General features: G+C 36.3%; 2 protein-coding genes across 3 annotated transcripts in view; one reads left to right on the forward strand and one right to left on the reverse strand.

Annotated features, from left to right (window-relative positions):
- ETFA (electron transfer flavoprotein subunit alpha) overlaps positions 1–21,591 on the reverse strand; it is an 82,535-nt gene that overhangs the window by 34,674 nt on the left and 26,270 nt on the right. For both annotated transcript variants that reach the window (XM_084239976.1, XM_084239975.1), the window contains 3 exons: positions 21,069–21,170; positions 20,136–20,204; positions 15,880–15,962 (listed from right to left, as the gene is read on the reverse strand). In XM_084239976.1, the coding sequence (XP_084096102.1) occupies positions 15,880–15,962; positions 20,136–20,204; positions 21,069–21,170 (254 nt within the window). The remainder of the gene's footprint in view (positions 1–15,879; positions 15,963–20,135; positions 20,205–21,068; positions 21,171–21,591) is intronic.
- LOC311175886 (magnesium transporter NIPA2-like) lies at positions 4,486–5,584 on the forward strand (the record flags this gene model as incomplete). Its single annotated transcript, XM_084241059.1, is given in 2 exon segments — positions 4,486–4,575; positions 4,577–5,584. Coding segments are annotated over 2 exon segments (1,098 nt in total).

Raw genomic sequence — 21,591 nt, forward strand, 5'->3', positions numbered from 1 at the left:
AATCACCATTTATAATAAAGTTGTTGAGAATGTCAATCAACAGTGTCCTCTTTATAAGGGCTCAAGGGATATACATAACTCTCTCATCTTGATACCAGGCCAAATTATGCTTCCCAGGTGCAATTAGTTTGTTTTTATGTTAAGAACACTGTAAATCTGGACAGTGATCTTGCTTCACAATAGAACTAACTTTAGAAAATCTAGTGTTAAATTTGAAGTCCACATCTAGCAAATGGACAGGACCACACAGAATTTTTCTTCTTTAAAATCTCTCTCCTACTTTCAACATATCTCTCCATCTTCACTTATCCTCCCAAATGAATGTCCTCAAGACCATTCAAACTTCTACAAAGTGCAGACCCCACCCTCTCCCCCAATATACAAGGCAAAGGAGTTGGCTGCTGAGGCAGGGAGGTAGTGATTAGGGGCAGGAACACCAGAAAGTCTCAGCTCTGAAACCCAAGTGCAGGGGTTTACCTAAGACTAAAGCTAAGTAAAAACTGAGACTCACCTCTCGTTACAACCATGAAACTAAAGCAAAAAAGAGATATGCCAACGAGTGTAATATATGAACCTAAACTGGGAAGGGACAATAGGACCCTAATCTAAGAAGGAAGAACACTATGTATAAACTAGACTATTCCATTAAAATATTGAAAGTTGGAATTAGAATATAGACTGACAAAACCCAAATATGGAATATAACAGTACTTTGGTTATATGAAAGAATATTTCTATTTTTAGGATAGTATAGAAAACTATTGAAACTGAAGTATTTAGGAGTTGTGAAGCGACTATCAAAATAGTTTAGAGAAAAGTTATGTATATATGTTTCAAATTCAGGCTGCACTATTTTGATTTTCAGCTCTTTGTAAGTTTGAAATTATTTCCAAATAAAAACTAAAAAGTAAGAAGGGCCAGAAGCCTTTGCTTCAACAGGTTAAGCTGATGATTAAGCTGATGATTAGTGGTATCTCATCAGCAGGTCTGAATTCTTGCAAGAAACATAAATCAATCTATAAATATACCAGGAACTGTCATGTTGTGTGTGTGTATGTGTGTATCCAGTAATCCTCCAGTAATCTACCTGTAAACACTCAGAATGATCAAATAAAAATGTATTTAAAAGTACAACTAAATTCACAGCAACTTTGGAGTATTACATATTTTCTCAAGTAACTGATAACAAGTGAAATATGTGATGAGGATAACAAAATTGGAGAAGTAGGGAATTCTTACTATTTATCATCAGAGAGAATTGTGGTCATGCTTTCCATAGTATTACAAAACATGGCAACAAAGTAAAACAAGATCTTCAAATACCATAGAGTTGAAAGGAATGTGAATATAAAAAAATCAAGCTGTGAAAGTTTCAAGAGGCTTCAATAGTAGAGAACACAACCAAATTTAATGAAAAAAATGTGTTTAGTTTTAAATACAAAGAAACACTGCATTATCACCAGATAAGAGAGACATAGTTTAATAGCCGGCAATTCAAATGGGGTGGCAGAGAGACAGATTTTGGATGTTCACAATTGTAATACATGCCAACAGTAGATATGGATGCCAAAAACTAATGAAACATTAAAGATCATTAATTGAAATACTTTTTAGGAAGGTAAAAATCCAACTCTGCACTAGTCACAGCACATATGAGTTAATGTATTCAATATGGGCCTTGGAATTCCTGTTTATGGTCCCGTGGGGATAACTTGCATCAGACTAACCCTCCTGCAAAGAAAAACTACAAAACCTAGTTAACAGACAGCAACTGTTTAAATACACTGCAGATCAGCCAACGCAGGCAGTATTTAAGAATCCAGAAATCACAGGGGAGGAGGCACAAGAAGATTAGCCCATCAAACACCTCTACTTTTTCCCTTGGGACATTTGCAGAGTTCCTAAAAGTGGAGTAAAAGTCAATCAGAAAGCAATCAGAAAAACCTGCAGTCTTATTAGTTGAGGAAACACACAAAAGACAGTATTTGTGGCCACCTCATCAACTGAAGATTAAGGGAAAAAATCCCAGGGAGAACCACAACTCTGCTTTTAAGTTGTGGAGCCTGCATTAGACATGTGTGAGGTGGGTTCTAAACCTAGCTGGAATGACAACAAAAAAGTTTGGAGTTGGAGTTTATATGTTAATAGGAATATCAGAATTTTTAATCTTTACATGTACTAGTCAATGTCTATTATATAACCCCACAAAATACGAAACCAGTGACTTTCAAAATGTGGCCTACAAACCTTGAAAGGCCCAAGAAACTTCAGTAGTCTGCAAGGTCAAAACTAGTTTCACAGACATACTGAAAGATGATTTTATTTGTCCTTTTTCTCTAATTCTATCACAAATGTATAATGGTGTTTTCAACACGAAGCTTTTGAGGAAACTATCATCTGATGACTGCTAGAATGTATGCATATATATTTGTTTCCTAAAAAATGTTAAGGTAGTAGGTTTTAAGTATAAATACGTATTATAAGTTGTAACTTACAAATTCTTAGCCTCATTATTAGCTAATAAATCAGTATTTGAAATCCCAAAGATTTCCTTGTGTCTATAAAGCAATAAATACGTTTTGTTGTCTTGTATGACATTTAAATTTTTCTGAAACTGTTAAAAATTTTTTTTAAAGATTTATTTATTTGTACAAGAGCTGGGGTACAGGCCAGATGCGCGGGAGGGTGTGAGGATTCACCAGAGACAGAGTGGGGAACAGAACAGGCAGACTGACTGAAATACACTGCTGAGGGGAGCAGGGGGTGAGACAGGAGAAGTCTGCCGCGCCATGTGGGTAGCTCACTGGCCAGGGATCAACTCAGTGCTGCAGTGGCTAATAGCTTCATAGGCTGCGTCTTAAACCCTTGCACCACCAGGGAGGCCCCTTATAAATTTTTAAATTTATCTATAACTATTATTTTAGAGTCTGATGGTATTTATACAAAAATACCCACTTTTTCACCCCACAGCTACATCTTCTACATTTGAAGATGCTAAAAAGATGAAGCTGACAAGAGTTTGCTCACTTATGAAAGAGTAATCTATTCTAAAGAACACTGTAAAGTTATAAATAAATGAAAATATAATGAAAGTTATTTTTCTCTTTGCTTTATAAATGTTAACAATTTACTGTGTCTAATGCAGTGGAAATGACTATTTTGAAAATTCATAGCTTAGAAAAAATTGTATATTTTATTTTAAACATAGATGTAAGTTTAAAAGTCAACATCTGTTGCTCTAGCTTTTCAAACGAGGAAGGAAGGATAGAGAAGCACAGGAGCTGAAAGACTAATAAAGGTGGTACTCATCAATGCCTGCTAGATAACAACTCAGTAAAGGAAACCACTGCACTCCCACATCACAGTGATACTACGGTAAAGAAATTACCATGCATATGAGTACTAAGCTAATATGTCATGCTCAGCGAAATAAGCCAGAAAGAAAAAGAAAAATACCGGATGGTCTCACTCATAGCAGGAATTTAGAAAATCTAAATAAGAGACCAGGAAAAGGACTACTTATAATAAAGTAAAAATCAAAATCAACAAGCGACTATAAACCAGAGACACACTACGGGGAGAGTGGAGGAGGAATTAGTGTCAAAACAAGGCGGGGTGGGAATTGTATGGGGACTATAACCAAGATGAAAAAGCACACACTGTGCAAAAATGAAAAATGATGTAAAAAATATATTAAAAAAAAAACAACAAAAAACCACGACAAATCAACATAGTTGGGTTTTGTAGTTTAGTTGTGTTTTTTTTTCCCAGTATCAACACCAAATAATCATTGAAGAAAAAAAGTCCCTTAGGTGAATGCTTGGCAACAGATAAAAGCCATATGGAAATTTTCAAAGTACTAAATGATTTTTTTGAATCTCATGGTTTCTCCTTAAGAAACGGCATTGGGCTCTGGCCTCGGGCCGGGCTGCGACGGAGGCAGTTTCCCTCGCCTCTTCCCGATGGAGGAGGCGGCGCGCGCTGCTGCGGTCCCGGATGCGTGCCCTTCCCCTTGGACCGAGACGAAGGCGCCGGCAGCGCGAGCGCAGAACGGGGTGGCCCGTGTGGCCTGTGTGGGGGTGTGAGCAGAGGTGACCCGGGCCGCGTCGCGGAGGGGAAGCCGCGCGCGGCCGGGGCCGGAACTACTCTGCCAGGGTTTAAAACTTTAAATGAGAATAAAGGGTAGTATTTACGAGGAAATGAGAATGAATAAATCATCTCTAACCTCTTCCAGCCTTTTTTTCATAAGAGAGACCATATTAAACTTACATGCTCTCCCAGCGTGATTGACCTTCAGTTACAGGGAGTGGGAGCTGTACATTACCAGATCTGAGAATAGTGAAGCAACTCATTCCCTTCTGGACATTCACACTGATGTCCTGTTTTCAAACTATTTGAAAAGTAGGTCATCTTGCCTCCAGCACCAGCAATTTCTCTGTTTTGTGATCAATGTGATTCACAGGAACTTCTTAAGTAACAAACAAAATGACCCAAGGGCGTGGAAAATATGACTTTTATATTGGTCTGGGATTGGCTATGAGCTCCAGCATTTTCATTGGAGGGAGTTTCATTTTGAAAAAAAAAAGGCCTTCTGCGACTTGCCAGGAAAGGCTCCATGAGAGCAGGTCAAGGTGGCCATGCATATCTTAAAGAATGGTTGTGGTGGGCTGGACTGCTATCAATGGGAGCAGGTGAGGTGGCCAACTTTGCTGCGTACGCCTTTGCACCAGCCACCCTAGTGACACCACTAGGAGCTCTCAGTGTCTTAGTAAGTGCCATTCTCTCTTCATACTTTCTAAATGAAAGACTTAATCTTCATGGGAAAATTGGTTGTTTGCTAAGTATTTTAGGATCCACAGTTATGGTTATTCATGCTCCAAAAGAGGAGGAGATCGAGACGTTAAAGGAAATGTCTGACAAGCTAGGAGATCCGGGTTTTGTGATCTTTGCCACACTTGTGGTCATTGTGTCCTTGATATTAATCTGCGTGGTGGGACCTCGCCATGGACAGACAAACATTCTCGTGTACATAACTATCTGCTCTGTGATTGGGGCATTCTCAGTCTCCTGTGCGAAGGGCCTGGGCATTGCTATCAAAGAGCTGTTTGCTGGAAAGCCTGTGTTGCGTCAACCCCTGGCCTGGATTCTGCTGCTGAGCCTTATAGTCTGTGTGAGCACACAGATTAATTATCTGAACAGGGCGCTGGATATATTCAACACTTCCATCGTGACTCCAATATATTATGTATTCTTTACAACATCAGTTTTAACTTGTTCAGCTATTCTTTTTAAGGAGTGGCAAGATATGCCTGTTGATGATGTCACTGGTACTTTGAGTGGCTTCTTCACAATCATTCTGGGAATATTCTTGTTGCATGCCTTTAAAGACGTCAGCTTTAGTCTAGCAAGCCTGCCTGTGTCTTTTCGAAAAGATGAAAAAGCAATGAATGGCAATCTCTCTAATATGTATGAAGTTCTTAATAATAGTGAAGAAAGCTTAACTAGCGAACAACACACTAGTGAAAATATCTCTCGAAGAAATGGAAATCTTTCTCTTTTTGAGAAGGATGTAATGTTAATATAGAATTCTGTTATAAAGTGAATTTGATTATCAGAATGTGTCTGAGAAGCACTGTCCTCAATGTTCTCCAGAGACAATCTTTTTTAAGGTTTTGCTAATTGGGACCAAGAAATTACTTTTCTTATATTTAAATGACAGTAGCCCACTAAAATGACCTCAGTACATGGCCAATTTCTGTTGTTATTGGGGGGTATTTTAAAACTTTCCTTCACCAAAATCTAAATGCATTAATGAGTTTTAAGTCTATAAAAGTGCTTTATTTAAAAAAAAAAAAAGAAACGGCATTGACTTTGCACTAATTGTGCAAAAACAATAGTGGGTAAAACAGCTGCTATCTTAACACTATTTAATCTTGACCTTTGAGTCTTTTTAGTATTCTTTGTGACAAATCATGAAGTCTGCAGGAAGTACTTATGCAGCATACTAAATAAAGCACAATGACTGTTAGGAGGAAGATCATCATTTGTACTTCAAAGAGCATGTTGGGTGATGGCGCATATTTTATTGAAAATAAAAGATGTGAGTTTATCAATGCTGAAAAAACAATGAAAATATTTTGTTGCCAACAACAAAATTTGAGCTTTTAAGCAACGATTAGAATCCTAAAAAACCTGTATCCATGAATATGAGCTTTTAAGATTCTTCTAAGGAAATGAGTGGTTATATTAATGAATGTGATTTTTTTAAGATCTGCAAAACTAACCCTTTATTTTCTAAATAAACTATTCATGATGTTACAAAATGATGAAAGATGCACTCAAAGTACAATACAGACCAATGAATTTTATTTTTTTAATTATTATTTTTATTTACCAATGAATTTTAATGTTAAAATTTGAATATGAAAAGTTCACTGATAGGGTTTCAGATTATACACTGTAAATAATCTTTAGAAATTACTACTTGTCAAGTTTTGGGGTAGTGTTAGAGAAAAATATCTACAATTTCTGAAAGGCTATTAAAATACACTTTTCTTTTACAGTTATATATATAACTATATGATGCTAATTTTTTTCATATATTTTTATTTCACCAGAGCCAGAGCGGGGAGCAGAGCAGGCAGAAGGACCCAAGTACACACTGCTGAGGGGAGCAGCGGGCGGCAGGAGAGGTCTGTGCGCCATGTGGGACCCTCCTCCAGTGGCCGGGGAGCAGCCAGGATCGAACCGGCGCAGCAGAGGCTGCGGGCAGCTTCGCAACCCAGTGCCCAACCGCTGTGCCACCGGGGAGGCCCCATTGTTCATTTTTTAAATGATATTTGCTTCCCCCCACCCCAGGTGTAGTCCCTATAGAATTTCCTTCCCCAATGTACACATGCACCATCACCTCAGTCCCCTGTGCTGCTCCCTCCCTCCCTCTGATCCTTCTCCCTCCTGCTCCCCTGCAGGATGTCTCAGATTTATAATTGTCTGTTTTTGTTATGTTATGTTTTGTATTGTTATTATTTTTTCCCCTGATATCTTATTTGGTTCCCCTATATTCTTCCTGTAAGTGAAACCATTCAATATTTTTCTTTTTCCTTCTGATTTATTTCACTGAGCGTAATTCCTTCTAGCTCCATCCATGTTGCTACAAATGGCATTAGTTTATCTTTTTGATTACTGAGTAATATTCCATTGTGTATATATACCACAAGATATCTTCTTGATCCAGTCATCTATTTTTGGGCATTTCATATACTTTAATTAAGCCAAAGTAAAACGCTATGTCATAAGCAAAAATGAAGGAGTCTAGCAAGATGGTGGCAGAGTGAAGAAGCAGGCTTGCCTCCTCCGTAATACAAGTAAACTGCAGCACAACAAAGCCAATACCCTTGAAGGAAACATGGATGACTAAAGTACACATCAGGGGCCACAGGGCAAGGGCAATAGGAGCAACTTTAACTGAAACATGTTGATAGCAACACCAAGGCAGTACAATCCACAGAGAGAGGGATGACTGCCATGAGGAATTACCGCACAGTTGTTGATTTGGGCACACAGCTACACTGACTCTAGAGACCCAGTACTGTGCTGGGTAAGCAGGTCACAGAGTTGGTCTCAAGGATGGAAGGTGTCCTATTAGACAATTATAGGAGTTAGGGGTGTGTAGGTGTAGCATCAAGGCTCCTTTCAAGTAAGATAAGAGCAGGACGCTTGATCGCCCTGGAGCAACAGGTATATATACCAAGAATGACTGGGATATGCTCTGCGCCCCAGGGATTGATCAGTGGAACGTATTGTTAATAAGATTGGAGCTGTGGATGGACAGAGGAGTATTATCAGTGGACTCACCCTCCCTAAAGCCCAAAATTCAGTGTTCAGTTTGACGCACCCTTCTCTGTCAATAAAAAGGCCAGCTCTTGCTCTTGAGCAGCATCCTGCAGGCATCCTACAGCCTGCTCCACGACTCCCATTTCTTTTCTTTATCACTGTATCGCTGACACAATAGGGGTGTGGTGTGATGATTGCTGGTTTGAGCCTGATGCTCCAAAAATAAAACAGGTGGAGGCTGACCCATGGGGAGAACCAGGTTGAATTACCTGTGTCTTCTCATGAGCAAGGTTACTACTAGCAACCTATGGCTGGGATATTCAAAACACCTGTCCCACCCGGGTCAAAACTGAGACAACTCAACACTGTTACTAAAACCAGACTTTACGCACCTGTTGGCAATAGGCATAAACATGCCAGGATAAGGTTCTTACAGAAAAAAAAAAAAAGAAAACAGCTCCCAGTATCTAAAGTATATGTAACTGGAATACTAAATAAAAGTAGAGATAAAAATAGGGGGGGAAAGGTAACAAAAAACTTCTGATAAAAAGCATGAATTTACAGAGTTAAGAAGCTCACTGCATCCAAAGAAAATCTTAAAAGTAACAGCAAAAATATTACATAGAGAAATAATACAAATAATGGCTGAGTTCTTGTTAGAAACAAACAACAGAAGTCAGAAGACAATGAAATAGTATGTTTAAAATGCTGGAGGGGAAATCCACCTGAAATTCTACACCCAGAAAAACACTTTTAAAAAATTAAAGTAAAATTATTCTCAATGAATGAAAGTAAGTGATTATCATCATATCACTGCTGTACAAAATAAAGGCAGTTCTTCAGGCTGGAGAGAAACAATACAAGACAGAAACCCAAATATTCTGATATAATGAAGGTAATCAGAAATGGTAAATATATGGAGGAAAGTATTTAAATTTTTTTCATATCTTAATTTCTTTAAAAAGATACATAGTCTTACTATAAAAAATTATAACATTATGCTATGGGTTATATAACCTATGTAGATAAATTGCAGATGACAACTAGAATGAACATCAAAGATAGATAGCACTAAATGGTTCCAAGTTTCTTAAGTTTTACACGAAGAACTACAATGTTTATTCTATGTAGGCTGTTAAAGATTAAAGATGTATGTATGCTGTAATCCAGCAGGAATCACTAATACCCACAAAAACAAAAACAAAAAATGCAAGCAGGTATAGCAAAAAATACCAAATAGCTAAATGAAAAAATGAAATCAACAATTTCACTTACCAAGCTGTAGTGACAGGGACTGGTAACCCTCTGCCTGAAACAACTAAAAACTACACAAAACTTAATAAAAAATGCTTTTCTGACATTGGCTATCAAGAAGAAAGATATATAGAAAAGAAACAAACAATGAAAGTCCTGTGGTGGCCTCAGCTTACTAACTGGATTAAGTTTGTAGGCAAAAGGGCAAAGGCAAGAATCCAAGCATAGAACATGAAACTGGGAATCTGGAAGGTCAACAGGGCTGGAGTTCAAAAGGAAGAAACTAGAACAGAGAGAGCTTCAAGAGAATACTGAAGACCCACGGAGAGTTCATCTCAAGTCCTTAACTGAATACTGATCGGCATTGTGTATTAAGGAATCTATCCCAAGGTTAAGGCAAGAATCACTAGAAAAGCACAGAGGGAACAATACCCAAAGCTCACAAAGACCCACCAGCTATAGCAGAAAGCCTTATAATTCATAGGACATTATGCAGAGTACTTAGAACAGTAAAAGTGAAGTTAGCCCTAAAGACTGATGCTCTACTTCCATACAACAAAGTTTAAAAGCAAAATTCAAGAGGATCAAACTGTTTCCAAGTAACTGCCATTGAATCCCAAAATAAAGTTCAAGAATATTTACCAGAATACAAAGATATCTCACATTCAGAAAGACAGTATTCACAACGTCTCACATCCAATAAAAAATTACCAGGCATACAAAGAAACAGTAAATTATTGGCCATAGTAAGAAGGAAAATCAGTCAATTGGCATCAACCCCAAAATGACAAAGAAGAGATATTAAAAATTATTTTATTTACATTCAATATAACCCAGAAAGCAGAAAAAATACTGAGAATGTAAGCAGAAACATGAAGATGGAAATCAAAATTCTAGAGATTTGAGAACCACAATAGCTGAGAATAAAAAAAAAAGACTTGATGAATTAACAGATTAGACATCGCAGGGAAAAAGATTAGTGAACTTGAAGCTATGGCAGCAGAAAGTGTTTAAATAAAGCAGAACATTAGGGGAAAACACAGGAAAAAATAATAAACACAACACTGATAACCTGTGGGATAACTTAAGGAGGCCTAATACATGTGTAATTAGAGCAGAAAACAATTTGAAGAGTTATTGGCCAGGAAATTCCAAATTTGATGGAAATTATAAGCCAATCTCAAAAGCTCAACAAACCGGGAGAACAGGAAACACAAAAATACTAGATACATTATAATCCCATTTTTAAAGGAAAGTTTGACATTTTTAAAAGCAATTAAAGTGTGTGAAATGTTTCAATCAAAAGGCAGAGATTTTCCAAATGTATAAAAAGCAAACTATAGAAATACAATTTAAATATTAAAAAAGATGTAATGAAAGGCAAAGATAGTGTCTTTATTAACAAATGAAGAAAATTTTAAGACAGTAAGTTCTGCCAAAGATAGAGATATTACATAATAAAGGATTACTTTATGAAGAAGACACAAAAATCAAGAATATTTAAGTGCCCAATAAGAGTCTTGAAGTAAATGAAGCAAAAACTGATGAACTAATATGAAAAGCAGAAAAATACACAACTGGAGAGTTTAATACCTCCCAGTAAATCACAGAATAACTAAATAAAAAAATTCAATAAAGACAACTTATCTAGACCAGCAAAAACAAACTTCATCTATAAATGATCACAAAATGAACATTTTCAATTGTATGGGTGATTAGATTCTGTTGTAACTACTTAAACTCTTCTGTTGCAGAACAAAAGCAGTCACAGGCAAGTAAATGAATGAACATGAATGTAGTCCAATGAAACTTTATATACAAAAACAAGCAGCAGTCCAGATTTGGCCCGTTGACTTAACATTCATAGAACCCGATGTCAAAAAGTAAATTTTAAGATAGAATTATTAAATGTTCTCCAAAATTAAATGAGAAATCTATAATAGAAAGCTATCTATAAAAAAAACCACCAATATATAGAAACTAAACATTTCTAATTTTCTAAATTAGAATATCTCTAAATGAATGATAAAAATACAACAGATCAAAATTTGTGGGATGCAGCAAAAACAATCCTGAGGTAAATTTATACTTTCAATATTTATATATGAAAACAAGAAAAATACAAAATTAGTAAAGTTCCACTTTAAAAACGATAAACCCAAAGCAATTATTAGAAAGGAAATTAAGAGCAAAAAACAATAAAATAGAGGGCCTCCCCGGTGGCGCAGCAGTTGAGCACTGGGTTGCAAAGCTGCCCTCAGCCTCTGCAACGCTGGTTCAATCCCCGGCTGCTCCCCGGCCACGGGAGGAGGGTCCCACATGGCGCGCAGACCTCCCCTGCCGCCCGCTGCTCCCCTTAGCAGTGTACTTTGGTCCTTCTGCCTGCTCTGCTCCCCACCCTGGCTCTGGTGAATTCTCTCACCCTCCCGCGCTTCTGACTGTACCCAGAGCTTGTATAAATAAATAAATAAATCTTTAAAAAAAAAAAAAAACAATAAAATAGAAAAGAGGCAACCAATGAAAAAAATAAACTGTAAGTTGATTCATTGTTGGTGTTTCCAAATTGTTTTAGAAAACAATCTGGTAGCTGCTCATAAAGTTAGACATGAAGCTGCCATATGAACCTGCAAATCTAGTAAGAGGTATTTTAAATATCCAAGAAAAATGAAAATGTATGTCCACACTAAAACGTGCCCATAAATGGTCATATCAGCATTACTCATAATAGCCAAAGGATATAAACAACCCAAATGTCTATCAAACTGATATAAAGAGAAAATATGATATATGCATATAATGGAATTTAGCAATAAAAAGTAGTATGACATGGATGAACTTTGAAAACATTCTGGAGTCACAAAAGGCCACATATTATGTCATTCCATTTATATAAAATGTCTGGAATAGGACAATCTAGGTAGGCAGAAAGCAGATCAGTGATTGCCACGTGTTGGTGGAAATGTGGAATGAAAGAGGTATGGGAATTCTTTATAAGGGGGATGAAAATGTTCTAAAATTGATGGATGTGATGATTGTACAACACCATGGATATACTGAAAGTCAATGAATTGAACATTTACTTAGGTAAATTCTATGGTATCTGAATTATAACTCAGTAAAGATGTAATTTTTAAAAGTTGGATCACTGAAAGCATTTTAAAAATTTTATTAACTCCTAAACTGGTGAAGAGAAGATACAAATTACTAACTGCAAAAGTGAAAAAAGGAGTGTACAGGCAATAAAACTCAAAAAAACTCAAGATCTATAGATAATAAAAGGAAAATAGGACAATATTATAAACAACTTTGAATTGAATTGAACTTTTGAATTGAACCAATTCCTTGAAACATACCACTTAGCAAAAATGACTCAAAATAGCAAATCAAACAGCCCTAAATCTTTAAAGAAATTGAATTGTCAAATAGGCCAACAAAGAAAACTCTAGGTCCAGATGGATTCATTGCTGAAATCGAAACATTTAGGGGAAAAAATCCAGTCATAGACAAACTCACTCAGAAAACAGACCTAGAAGGAACATCTTTCCACTCGTTTTCTAGTCAACATACTGTTGGTACCCGAATTAGACAAAGATATTTTTAAACAGTAAAGAAAATTTACAGAATATCAGAATAAGGGAGAAAAACCATACACGTAGAAAAACATCTGACAAAGTTCAACAACCATTTACAAACTTTCAGCAAATTGGGACACCATTTGAAAACAAAAAGCTATATGCTGAGAGAAAATATTTGCAAAACACTGACAAAAACTATGCAGAATATTTTCTTTAAAGGTATTATAACTCAGTAACAAAGGACAAGCAAATCAATAACAAAAAAGGCCAACATCGGTCAAAAATAAGGATCAACCCCAATACACAGTTGGTGGGAATGTAAAACTGTACTACTTTGGGAAGAAATGACCCAGAGTCAGAGTCCAAGCAAGGCTGGAGGTTATCTGTACAGGACTACTCGGGGTGGGTTGACGTCTGAGTGCGGCAAGGAAAGGATCTGTGCAGGGTATGGGCTGATTCCAGGTTTCCCACTGTAGGGGTAGGGAAAGGGAGAGAACTAGAATTGATCTCGGACTGAACAAGTGAACTGGTATTGGACTGAATTGGCAGTATCAATGTGAACTCATGACTGATAAAGAAAGACACAGTAATTTGTGTGTGTGTGTATACATAGTAAGTGTGTTATGTGTATCTGCCTATATACGCCCTAATTTTATCTGAGAGGTCCTGAAAGTGGCAACATCCCAACAACAAATAAATACAGCTGAGACTGGATGTTGGCTCCTAAACACTATTCCTCACAAAAAAGGAACCAGGACTCCTTGGAGAAACAGACTTATTCCAGAATGGGGTAAAAGAAAAGTAAAAAATGAACGTGAAATACCTTGTTCTTTCAGAAAGAAATGATTGAAGCATGTCAAAAACACAGAAAAGCCACTTCAAAGGAGTTTTCTTAGGCAAATTTATACATCAGTAACAAATGTTTACCCACTGATAAAATAGGAACCATAAACTGATACAAATAAATGAATAAACTGAAAAATTAAGAATCAGAATATTGACATCATTTTGTAGTGCCCCCTCATAAACATTATTATGAAAAAGGAGCTTTGCAGTAGAGATGTTTGACAGATAATCAAGTGATCAAAGAGAAAATCACTAGTAATAAGATAAACTGAAATTGTATACAAACTGATAGGATATAGTATCACTTCTGTGAGGTTCCCAAGACTGAGGAAACGGCAGAAAAACCCAAAATGAGGGACAATGAATTCCACAAAAAAACTGTCTTATAATCTTCAAAAGTTTCCGTCTTGAAAGTCAAGTGAAGACTGAATGTTTAAGATGGAAAGACATGTAACAGTAACGTACAACATGTAATTCTAAACTAGATCCTTTTACTTCTATAAAAGACTTTATTGGGAAAAGATGCAAAATCTGAATGGGATCTGATGATGGGATAGTATTAATGTATCACTCTTAACACCCTGATTTTAAAGGCTGTATTATGGCTATGTACGAGGATGCCCTTTATAATAATATCTGGGGATGATGTCCAAACCTTACACAGGGTTACTAAGTTAGTCTCTGGGGATAAAATGATTTAACACACTCAAATTCCTTATGAAAAAAATTCATTGAGTAATGTTGAAGAAAGCTGATTGTGTGACATTTATTATTAATATAGTTAAGGATATTATTGGTTATTTCCTGTCATTATGCTATTCTTTAACATGAGCAAATGTTGATTCTCAATAATGCACATCTGAAACTTACATAATATTATAATCCAATGTTACTTCAATTAAAGTTAAAATAAAGAAAAAAACAAAGCAACATGGCGGGAAGAAAAAATAAGATACCGATTTCAGTTATTTACTGGTTTCACATTGATTTATTAAGCTATCATTTTAGAGAATGATATAATTATCTCATTTTAAAATTAAAAATAAAATAAAGCAGTGTTCTATCAGTAATTTTCATGAGTTTCAGAAAATCTCCCATATATTTACATACCATAATTAAGAAACTACAAAAAGGGGAATGGATTTATAAATAGCAAAATTCATCTCCAACTTAAGTCAATGAGAGGTTTAGTGTTCAGTTGTACTTTTAGAATGCTATTTGTATCATGTTTATGGTTTAATAAATATAACCATTACATAAATATAAGTTCACAAGCAAGAAGTGCTCCCTTTCAGTCAAAACAATTAAGAGTCATATGGTTTGTGCTTTCATTTAAAGACAGTATATGTTTTAGAGTTTTGAGATCTTATCTTACTTTAAATAAACTGGGTAACAGCAAAAAGAAAAAAAATAACCATAAAAGGAAGGACCAACACATTAGATCTTATAAAAATTAACATCAAGAGAAAGTAAAGAGAGAAGCCCAAGCATGGGGCGTGGGAGGCACTACACATGTCTGACAAGAAATTTGTCATTAGGTGATAAAAAGAACTCCCACAAAAGATGTTAATTTTAAAATGGGAAAAGATTCAAACATACACTTCAAAACAAATTTCAAAGACAAATCTTAAAAATTTGACTATTTTGAAATTTTGAATAAACATCTGACAGGAGATACTAAGGTATGGCTTTTTTAATGGCTATGACTTTGTATCTTTTTTGAAATAGACTAAAAATGCATTTTCTTCCACACAATAAATCTCAACTGACTGAGAACCTTACTGATTAAAATCACTATTGTTAGTGATTCAACCTTGAGAGCAAACTATTCCTTTTTAAAATTTTGGAGAGATTTAACAAGAATATTCTAGTATTTCTTACTCATATGGATCAGAAGCTTCTGAATTTTAAGCAACTAGACAAAATACACATATAAACTAGGAAGATATGATCACAATTGTCATTCATCATTCCCAATTTTAAGACTCTATGTTAATACAGAGTCACTGTTCTTACAGACTGATTTTGTAATAAAGGTGTTCTGGTAAACAAATGGTAATGTGAACTTAAAATCTATTTAATAATAAAATGCTGCTTTTATCAATTTTATATTTGGTGCTGTGAGATGAATTTGGCAAAGCATTTCACTTTTAAAATTTCTGAGAAACAATGCTGGATTTAAGAACTGCTAAGCATTTTACTGAGACAAGGAATACACAGACCTTGTGAGAGGGACACATTCACCATGGTAATGGCTCACTGCTTAGGTACAGTGAATAGAAGATAAATCACTGACATTACTGTGCAGCAAATATATATAGTTCTTAATCCCCACAGAATTCTACATGGCATATTATATTGCAATACTTACTGGCGCTACAATTTTTCCTGTCTGTCCAACTTGCATATCATTGGGAACAAAGCCAGCATCAACCGCAGCCCGGGAAGCACCAACTAAGGGGAAAAAAATATTTGTCATTTTTAAAAAACTATTAGTTAGCTAGTTGGAATATTCACTGATAATTGTAAAAAAAAGACACAGGTAAAGCAAAGGTAAAGGCCTTATCTTTAAAAAAAAATCTCCTTGGCAATGATCAAGAATCCTAAATATTAAGTACTATATTTTATACATAAAGCTTTACTTCGAGAAATGTCTTCTATTTATTTATACCTAAGGATTTAATATATTTTAAATTTAGCTTAATTCCTTTGTGGTTGCTTTCTGGAAAGCAAAAAGGCAATCAGGTGTTCATAAAACATACCTTATAAGTTGTTTGAGATATCATTATATAACGATCCTTTATGAAATAACTTTACAACTTCTAAAGAAAGGAACTATAATATTACTTCTTGTGACCACATCAAGAAGAAAGGTTTGACCAGCACTGCTATCTAAAAACAAATTTAACTGGCTTTCTATTCTCATTCAGCAAGAGAATAAAGCCACCGGATTAAAAATAAGCTTCAGATCATCTCCATCTGGAGAAGACAGAGGAAAGCATAGACAATACTCCTCACCACCTCCCAATACAGTGTCACCACTGCTACCCACCTTGGAGGTAGGTATAGGGAGAAACTACTTCTGTAGTACTACATCTATACTACTTATGTCAGTCACTACAAGCACCAAACTCAAAGATTATCCTTCATAACCCATACCCTGATCCCCTTAATGCCCTGCATGTTTACTAATCTGCACCAATCTCCCACCCTTGTGCAGTTCCTGAAATCTTATACTGTCATTTCGGGACAACAAAGCCCAATATCAGTGAACCACAATTCTTGATATATTCTACCTATTTCCCTGCAACCCTCTCCAGCAGAAGTCACTCTGTCCACTACCATCTTCAAACCATTGGGCCGAGGAAGTGGGACTACTCATTGCCTTCTCAGAAAGAAGTTCCTTCCTCCTTTACAGTCCTACTAGGACATCTATTATTAGATATCTCAAAACATTATACATGGGCCTCCCCGGTGGCGCAGCGGTTGAGCGCTGGGTTGCGAAGCTGCCCGCGACCTCTGCGGCGCGGGTTCGATCCCCAGCTTCTCCCCTGCCACTGGAGGAGGGTCCCACATGGCGCGCAGACCTCTCCTGCCGCCCGCTGCTCCCCTCAGCAGTGTACTTCGGTCCTTCTGCCTGCTCTGCTCCCCGCTCTGGCTCTGGTGAATTCTCTCACCCTCCCGCGCTTCTGACTGTACCCAGTGCATGTATAAACAAAACAAACAAACAAATAAAAAAAAAAAAAAAACATTATACAGCCAAAACTGGACTCTTGATCTCTCCCTGGAAACTGTGCCACTTGAGGTCTTTCCCAGCTCCGTTAATGACAACTCTATCCTACCACTGTCAGATAAAAACTTTCTCATAATTCATATTCAATCTATCAGGAAATCCCAATGGCTCTACCTTCAAATATGTATTTCAAAATTGACTGTTTCTCCCTATACCTACTGCTACTTCACTGGTCCAAACCACCAGCATCCCTCACCTGAAGGACTAAGATACTTTGCTAATTGAGGCCACAGTTGCTGCACTTATATCCCTACAGTCCATTTTCAAAATTCCAACCAAAGTGATCATTTTAGTATGTGTCAGATCATGTGACTCTTCTGCTCAAACCTTTCAATGATTTCCCCATTTCATCCAAAGAAAAGCAATCTCCTTACAAAGACCTACATAATCTGATCTCCCTATTACTCCCAATCACCTCTCTTACTACTCTCCCTTCTTTGCACTTTTCATTCCAGCTACACTAACCTATTCATCATACAGACCAAACATACGACTGCTCTAGCCATGCCCTTTGCACTTTACTGGTTACTCTGCCTAAAATGCTCTCTCTCAAATCTTCACATGGTTTGCTTCCTCACCTCCTTCAAACCTTTCTTCAGATGTCTCTTCTCAGTAAGGCCTACTCTGACCATCTTATTTAAAACTGCAACCCTTCCTTTCCAACACTATTCCTCCTCCATTATTTTTGTTTTTCTAATTTTCTATTCTATTACATTTAGTGTCAATGATAGGCAGAAAAATCGCTCCTTCAAAGATATATTCAGTTTTTAATCTCCATAATATGTGAACATTACCTATAAAAGGAGCAGGAATGAAATAAAGTTAAGGATCTTGTGAGAAAATGCTCATCCTAGACAACCTAGGTGGGCCCGAAATGTCATCACATATATCCTTATAAAAGAGATGAAGAGTAAGATTTAGTAAAGAGACACAGAGGAAAAGGTATATAAAAGCAGAGATTGGAGTAATATAGCCACAAGTCCAGGAATACCAACTGAAAGAGGAAAAGAATGGTTGTAAACACTCCAAAGGGAGTGTGGTCCAGTCAACACTTTGATTTCAACATACTTCTGGCACGCACAACTGTGAATGAAAAATTTTCTGTCACTATAAATCACTAAGTATTTTAAGTAATCTGAGTAGCCACAGGAAACTAATGCAAAGTCTAGTCTCATGCAAATAGAAATTTAACCACAACAAGAGCAGATTTTTGCTTCTTTTATCCTAAACACTCAGTAAGTATTTGTTCAATGAAAGAATGAATAAAAAAGGAGTTAATATCACACCTTTATTCAGACTGGTCCATCACTGTTTTCTACACATTATATGATATATATATATTACATAAAATAAAAGCAATAAGAAAAGCCTCGAAAGTTATACACAAAACTTAGGGAGAGGACAGAATTGAAGCTTTTTTGCTAAGAGAACAATATTTACATGCTAGTGATGTAATTAAAAACAAATACTTTTTCACTCTATGTGCAATAAAGAGAAACAAAGAAACAGAACTAAGCCAAAACAAACGCTAGAAATCTGATTGCAGAACCAATGCTACGGAAGGGGTATGGTGGGAGGAGGGAAACAAGGGTGGAAGGGACCCAGTGGAATATGGTAGAGGATTATGGCAAATGAGAGCTGTACCACCCAAACACTGCGGTGGTGGAGGACTACAGATGCTTTGGTGATAGGGGCGTTGTAACATATCTGAAGAGATGGGAACCTACACGCCCAAATGATAGTGTCAGAAACCACTGTTACCCCAATTAAAATAATACAATAATTTAAAAACAAAAATAGGGCCTCCCCGGTGGCGCAGCAATTGAGCAGTTGAGGCTGTGAAGCTGCCCGCAGCTTCTACAGTGCCGGTTAGTTCCCCGGCAGCCAGCAAGGGTCCCACATGGCACATTGACCTCTCCTGCCGCCCACTGCTCCCCCGAGCAGTGTACTTTGTCAGTCTGCCTGTTCTGGTGAATTCTCTCACCCTCCCGCGCTTCTGACTGTACCCAGTGCTTGTATAAATAAATAAATAAATCTTAAATAAATAAAAACAAAAATATTTTAAATTTTCTGATTTTTAAAAAGACATCAATACATTCTCCTCAATACACTTTTAACAGTAAGTTTTATCTTTCCTATAAATTGTTAACTACAATTTTAAAATAATGTCAAATATACTTCTATTTAAATGAGGTTAAATTATACCATTAATAAAGAGAAAATGAAAAGCATTTCTAAAACTGAAATAGGCACTGAAGCTGACATTTAAACTTTTTTTTTTTTTTAAAGATTTATTTATTTATGCATACAAGAGCCAGGGTACAGGCCACAGATGTGGGGGGGCAGTGGTTGGGGGTGTGTGTGTGAGAGAGGATTCACCAGAGACAGAGTGGGGAGCAGAACAGGCAGACTGACTGAAAGACACTGCTGAGGGGAGCAGATGGGCAAGACAGGAAAGCTCTGCTTTACTATGTGGGTTGCTCTCTGGCCAGCCAGGGATCAAACTCGTGCTGCAGAGACTGTGATAGCTTCATAGTGTGGTGTTTAACCCCTTGCGCTACCAGGGAGGCCCTCAAACTTATTTTTTAATGGAAATAACTGTTAAGATTTGGCAATTTTTGTAAGATGTCACCTTAATGGTAAAAAAAAAAAAAGAGGACTTTACTTGGATGCTTGAGAAAAATTACTTCAGAGAAAGGGCAAAAACCAGAGGAAGCAAAATAATTTGCATCTTTGAGTGTGATATATTTTTTATATACTTTTTTAAATACTTTTTTTAAAAAAATATTTTTAATGGAAAGGAAACATTTTTCTAATGCAGAAAAGAACTTTACCTGCAGCATGTAGCTGATCTGCCAAGTCATATAACAACTTAAAATTCTCTCCGCTCTTCAAACCCCGACCTCATGAAAAAAAAAATTGAAAAAAAAAGTAAGCAAATATTAACACCATTCTATAAAAATGCTGCAGTTTTATATATCTGAATGAATTCTCCTTTTATATGACTGCCACATTAAGCATGCCACCTCCTCTAAAAACACTTCCTGACTTTTCTTGTGACACAGCATTCAACTCTGTTCTAACTATGGTAACTAATCATATAATTAGTCTATAACTTTTCACCACTAGAACAAAAACAAAAACTACAGAATTTATATTTATCATGTGCACTGCTATATCCACGGTATTTACCAAAACTTCACCAAATGAAGCTATCATTTGAAGGAAAGTCATTCCACTACACTTTAAACTATAAAAAGTTTTTGTTTTTACTAAGGAGCATGACATACAAAAAGAAGCAAGTCTCCTACGGTATTAACAATGTCGATATTTCAAAGTGAAGAAACTTTCAAAGAATTATCCACCGAGACCAAGAAAATTCTGGAAAGCCTTTCAGAGTAAAGTGAAGGATGGGAATCACAGAACATAGTTTTGAGATTCCAACCAGTTCTTTCTTTGATTTAGAATCCAAACACACTCTTCAGAATAACAAGTCTATCAATAAGGCAAAGATACCAAGCTGCAAAGTTATGGAGATCTGTAGCATGCTCCCCCTGGTGCCCATGACACAGATTTGCAACTCAAGCATGTATTAAGCTCATAATTTCATAACAATTTCATAACAGTACAATAAGAATAATACTAGCAACTTACCTATTTCTTAAATTTGAAGAAACAATATTTGCTCTTCTAAAATAAACACTAGAAAAATCAAATGATTTTGTTTACATCTTTTAAAAATGAATAAATGACAATATTCCACTTACCACCAGATACCACTACTTTGGCACCAGTTAGCTCTGGCCGATCACTTTTTGTTAATTTCTGGTCAAGCCACTCTGATATCCCCGCTGGGGAAATACTTGATGCTGCATGTGTTGATAAAAATATAACAAAGCAATGACTGTGAGTTCAGATTATTTAATGATAATTTTTAAGAGAAATAGACAAGTCCATGAAATTTAAATTTAGTAGTTATCGTACATTTTTTATACTCCTAATCACATTCTGATTTTAAAAAGATTTAAACAGCCTAAACATCAGCATTGCCCCAACAGTTATATTACTTTTAAGAAGCCATTTAAATGAGTCGATCTGTAAAACTGGAATAACGTTCTCTACATGGGGTTCAAATAAGCTACTGATATGTTAAGTGTAACACCCACTATACATTAACTATTACCACATTTCTTTATTATATTAAATCTCAACAGAATTATAGAAAATAGTGAGAGGAGAGGGGGGAAAAAACCTTAATATCAAGAAAACAGATTTTAACAAACTCTTTTC

The sequence above is a fragment of the Talpa europaea genome, assembly GCF_964194135.1.
Source record: "Talpa europaea genome assembly, chromosome: 8".
Taxonomy (NCBI): domain Eukaryota; kingdom Metazoa; phylum Chordata; class Mammalia; order Eulipotyphla; family Talpidae; genus Talpa; species Talpa europaea.